Source organism: Bubalus kerabau, chromosome X, assembly GCF_029407905.1.
Source record: "Bubalus kerabau isolate K-KA32 ecotype Philippines breed swamp buffalo chromosome X, PCC_UOA_SB_1v2, whole genome shotgun sequence".
Classification (NCBI taxonomy): domain Eukaryota; kingdom Metazoa; phylum Chordata; class Mammalia; order Artiodactyla; family Bovidae; genus Bubalus; species Bubalus kerabau.
In genome coordinates, this window is record NC_073647.1 from 125,379,700 (window position 1) to 125,385,699 (window position 6,000).

General features: G+C 31.9%; 1 protein-coding gene across 1 annotated transcript in view; it reads left to right on the plus strand.

Annotated features, from left to right (window-relative positions):
• The window catches only part of TMEM47 (transmembrane protein 47), a 29,202-nt gene extending 24,810 nt beyond the window's left edge, over window positions 1–4,392 (plus strand). Inside the window, exon 3 of the mRNA XM_055563186.1 lies at window positions 1,052–4,392. Coding sequence (XP_055419161.1) covers window positions 1,052–1,230 — 179 coding nt within the window. The 3' untranslated portion in view covers window positions 1,231–4,392. The remainder of the gene's footprint in view (window positions 1–1,051) is intronic.
• The last annotated feature ends 1,608 nt before the right edge of the window (window positions 4,393–6,000 follow it).

Genomic DNA, 6,000 nt, shown 5'->3' on the forward strand with positions numbered 1-6,000 from the left:
TATAAGGCAGATGCATCTTGTAAATTCTTGTTAAATTGATTGAAATAAAAGAGAAATTATGTAGCAGTTGTAATGTTACATAAACTAGAAGGTTATGATTTTGAATGGAAGATATCATCTCTTATGTAATCCAGCATCTCTCATATAAATATTTTACTAAGTATGACTCATCACATTTCCGTTAGCCCTGACTCAGAACTAAGATTTAACGAAGAAGTAAGAGCTAAGTTTTGTGTCCCATTGTGATAGACATCATTAGCTTAGGTTTTCTAGTCTGATTATGTTCCGTGCCTTCAGAGACTTTATTCTTTTTTGAAAATAAGTGAGGTATAAATATATAAATGTCATCTGTTATATCTAATAGGGTATGAGTCGGTGTGCCTTCTTGACAAAGATGACTTTTGAACCCATTTTAAGAGATGAGAGGTATAAACTAGATGAGAAGAAAAGAATAAAAATAGTAATATAAGTAAGGACATCAAGGTAGGATTTTCTCGAATATTAGGCTGAGTTAGATGATACTGAGAAGTGACAACAACAAAAGTACATCTTGAATCACAAGTATACCAGTTTAATCAGTACAAATGAATTCAGATTCCCTAATTTCTCAAGAGTATAAATAAATTATAAAGGTTTTTAGCTGGTATTTGGGGGTCACTATTCTTGGGAAGCTATTTACAAGTTTTATATAGTAAAACAGTTTACCTAAACTAGTACTACTTGCCATAAGAGTGATAATTATATGTGTTTGTAAACTGAGAATCACTACTTTGCATGTTCATATAAATTAGTATATTATACTATTTCATCAAATACTATTATAGTAATTTGCTATTTATTAATAGAGTAATCCTTACTGTACTGTGAAATAGTGTTAAACAGAAAAAGTTGTCAGTATTTTAAAGTATACCATCTAGAATAAGCAATGCTTCCAATTTTTTGACTTTTTTATTTGATTAAAGTGTAATTCTCATACATATGTATATTTGTATATCATTTTATTTCCTGTAAATAACATTTTCCTAATTTTGATTTGTTTTTCTTCTTTCAGTTGTTTTACAGGTTTGCAGCCTGGTTCTTTACCCAATCAAGTTCATTGAAACTGTGAGCTTGAAAATTTACCATGAGTTCAACTGGGGTTATGGCCTGGCCTGGGGTGCAACTATATTTTCATTTGGGGGTGCCATTCTTTATTGCCTGAACCCTAAGAACTACGAAGACTATTACTAGAACCAGTAGTCTCAAATTAAAAAAAAAAAAATCAACCATCCAACAAAAGGATTACGTCTGCATTTTTTCTAATTCATCATTTTCTAAAACACTTGCGGAGCATCAAACAATTTGCTCAGTTGATTTAATATCTTTTGCCTTTTGGCTGTCAACATCATAACCAGCTTTTACATCCATTTTAGGGACCTGCACAAATTAAGAGAGCTGATTAGACATAGGCAAATGCTGCAAACTTCCAATATATTCATGTCACTTTTCTTGACAAGCGAAGGGTCTATATGACAGCAACTATTGTGAGAAACTAGTTGGAATGAGAAATGCCTGAATCTCCTATTGCCTGCAGGGGAACAGCTGGCATAAACAACATTTAGAAGTTCCTTTGCGCTGACAAGGATTCCACTATTAGAGTCCTTATCGCCTGCTTATCCCATCCAGTGACTACATTGGTTATTTGCTTGAGTGAACTCTTGAAAAGTAAACTTCCCTTCAGCATCTAATGGGGGTTCTGAATGTAACTGGGTTAATGATACATATTCCACCTACGTTTTAATGGGAGGTTATGCTTTGGCAATGAGCATCTCTATGGGAAGGGAGTCAAAATTTGGAGACATGTGCATTTCATTATGTGGTTAGAAATTGTGCCTCAGCCATATCTAGAATGAGGAAAAATTGAGAATCTCTATTTTCCCTGGGGCAACTAGAAAGAAATATGCATGATTGCTTTTGTCCTAAGTACCCTTTAAATCACTTACCAAACATTACAGCAAACAATTGTGCATATGTAACAAGCTTAAGTATTTTTATAGAAGGTGAGCCGTTAGTATAAATGGTAATAAGTTGTTCCCTAACCCTACACCTGCATTTGCCTATTGCACATAAAATTAATATTTGCTCTGTGAAGTGATTTGAACACTAACCTTGTACACGTTGTTAAGAGGCTTAGATCGGTATTCACACTTATTTACTGTACAAAAGTGCATATAAAAGCTTTTGTTCTATGTTCTCATTGGAAAGTGTTAAATAGAATTGTATAAGAAGAAAATTGAAATGGTGTTAATCTGAAAATTAATGATTCTTTTGTAAGCACTGTAGTTCAAAAGAGTGTAACAATTAGGATGATCATTTTGTTTAAAAGTCATTAAAATAGAAGGCTTCTTTTTCCCCAAGTATTTTAAATGTCTTCATTAAAAAAGGAATAGTGATAGATTTATATAATTGTCAGTAGAGGAGTAGAATTCATCTGGTTTTCATCTGGTTATCACCTGGTCCTCTGAAGTTAACTAATGGGCTAACTGATTTGTGCACACAATTAAGATGGATTTGTGGTAAGGGAATCATTTATTGATTGTTCAAATGGAAGGAAATAATAGGGAATAAGTTTGCAGCGAATCTTACACTGCAAACTTGTGTTAATCCTGTTTAATATACAAATTTGGATAGTTTAATTATAAACATATTTTTATAGCAAATATACAGTTCTAATATAAAAGTTATAAATAATTATTTTTGTTAACAAGGACACTATTTGGCCCTCTTGCAGAAAGAAGCATTGGAGAAACCATTTAAAAAATACCTATATTCTGTTGTATTGCAAAATCCATTAAGAACAGGACTACATCAATAGTGTTTAATAATTTGCTTTACCTCCCAAAGCAGAGTTCTGCTTTCAGCTTGTCTTAAGAACTGTTGCCAAAAACAACAGGAAAAAATCCACTATTTTATTATTCAAATGCTTAAAACCTCTTATCTTGTGACTTTTCTATGGAATCATGAAGTAAATTTGAAGAACCGGGCTTATTTTAGCAATGACAGACAAAACTAATTAAGTGCATTCTAAAGAGAAACCTTTATAAAAGTAAATAATCCTGTATAGAATCGTAAGAAACTATGAGTGGACATTTTCCAGAAAGATATTACTATTATAGAATCTTTTGAAGCAATTTTCTTGAGAAATAGTAAAATCTGGGCCAGACTGTCTTGTAGTTAATTGCATATTAGCAGAGCAGCATGGGAAATACGATATTTATTGGATAGGGATTTCGGCTACTAAACACTCTCTGTTGTGAGAGAATCTTTATTCCCGAGTAATGGAAGAACAGTACTTTGGTGCTGACAGCAATGAGGCACTTTTCTTAGTCCTAGTAGAGGAGCAGCGTGCTGTTAGACCAGTACCACATCTCGAGTCTTGATCAAGTCTTCATTCTCTGTCAATTTGAAAAAGCTGGAAGTGACAGAATATGGTATAGCCAAGGCACACATATTTGCAGTTTAATGAAAAGTAGATTTCTTATATTACTTTTTTCCCCTTTCCAGTGAAGAGCCCTTTGCTATATTTCTACCATCACTAATAGTTGAAAGTGTTTCATTACTAACAAGTTCAGTACAACATGAAAGTTATCATGGCTCATTTGAAATACTGTTTTGTCTATCAGAATAAACACAAGTGAATTTTTCACCCACAATAATATTATGTCTTTGCAGCTTTAGGTTTGTTTATTGTTTTCTTACTAGCCAAACTATTAACTCTAATCCCATTGTTTGTCAGGGAGAGAGAGAGACACACACACACCTACATATAGCATAAAGTACTCAGCAGGGCTAGTTATTTGGATTTCTTGCACAGCAATTTAGCTTTTTGTAAGTTCAACATGTAAATTTTAAAGACAAATATAGAGAGACCTATGTGTTTGAAATATAAATGATATATATGGATTAGCATGTAACTGTATATTATTAAACATGCAATGAGCTGACTGGTAAGTGACGTCTAATTGTATGGCTAGCAATGTAATTTATTCAGACTGTATTTTTGTACAGAGCAGCACACACTAACCTATGCCTCTGTGTCCTCTTTAATGCCTAAAACTGTGCCTAGAAATTTCATCTGTCTTAAAAATAAAATATACTCCATGCTGTTTATGCTATTAGTTTCTCTACTGCTGTTCTATATTTATTATTTTAAAATATATGACATGTTTACTACTTAAATATGAATTCATGGTATTCTGGTTATTTTTTTAACAGTCCATTGGGGAGATCCTGTTTATCAATCCAGTGGTTTTTGAGTTTGCAGTTTCACGATTAGTTCTTCATTTCATGATTTTTGTAGCTGACATGAAATTATCTATGTGGAAAAAATAAAAATAAAAGTGGCTTCCCTGATGTCGTTTGACTTTGTGTCTTTTCTACTGTGTGGACTCTTTTTAACCGGTTTCTAAATTATATGTCTTTATTTTCTCTTTTGTAAAATATATGTTATTTAGAAAACATAGCTTGATATGACATATTCATTTTGTGTAAAAATTTTTTTAAACTTTTTTTGTTTCAAATTATCTTCCCAAATCCTTTCTGTCCTCTGCAGCTGAGTTATGTGAGCAATAAAATAAAGGATATTAAATGTCTTTTTTAAAACTTTCATTTTAAAAGGCACAGACAGGAGATAGAGTATAGGTTATCCTTTTTCCTACTCTTATCGCACAATTAGAGTAGTGAAGGATTTGATCCTCTATTTTGGTTTTTGTTCAGTTTTCAATAGTTGCAGTGTACATTAAAGAAGACTTTCCTGTATTATTTCTGTTTTTTAATTAGACACTTAAAATTTTCAATGTGTGTATGTGTATGTGAAGAAGTTCATAAATTGTAAGTCCAAATTTCCTGTCACCCTTTGTGCTAAATAAATTGTGAGTATACTTGGAAAGGAACTTATATTAGAGCCAAAAATTTACTTGTATGATTGCCAGAAAACTTCCTGGAAGATAGAAATAGAACCATATATAATTGAGCAAACTTTCTGTGTTAATAAAATCAGTTTAAATTAAAATACAGATTTTTGTCATGAAGACATATATCCTTTTATGGCTCATATGAACCCTCAAATCTTGACAGGTTCACAGTATATTTTTCTGCTGAAAAATTATAAATCATTAGTAGATCTATGAGATACTTAATATCAGATGTTCAAAAGTATGCATGTTTAAGTTATAATGGGTTGGCCAAAAAGTTTGTTCAAGTTTTTCTGTAAGATGTTACAAAAAACCTAAATGAACTGTTTGGCCAATCCAAATAAATTCTAACACTTTCACAAATTTTCTACCATTGTAGAAATTTTCCTTTTCAATGACCTTATTCTACTTTGATGGAGTAGCATCATTCATTTGATGTATTATATTTTCAGTATAAAGTACTTTCATTTTCATACAGAATTCTCATGTACAAAACACCTTTACAAACATGTCTAGCCTTGTAATTATCCATGACCCAGTTTCTATGAATTTGGAAGGCATGGAGACATAACTTCAGTAGGATTTGACAAGGGAAAATTCACTGCCTTCAGAGATTTCACTGTGAACATGAAATAGGAAAACAGTTTTAATTTGCTTTGCCATAATGGCCATATAGTCAATTTGTGGTTTGTTTTATTGTCAGGCCCATGCTTTGTCAACAAAATGTTCCATTTTTGGTAGGTTTTTAAGTCATTTTGGTTAGAAAATGAACTGATTGTGAAATTATTTGGTATTCTGTAGAATAATCCACTGAATACCTGGATTTTTAATTTATTGATCAAATTTTCATGTTATGACCTTCTGTTCATAGCTTTTTAGAAGTGCAGTCTTAAATGAGATAAGATTAAATGAGCAAATAAAACTGAAAATTAAGCTCATAGTATTTTCACAGGAAGCACTAATTTATTTGAATAACTTGAATGACTTCTGTGTCACGTATTGGGGACACAATGTCATAGATACTTAATGTCAAAGTTAAAATCAGACT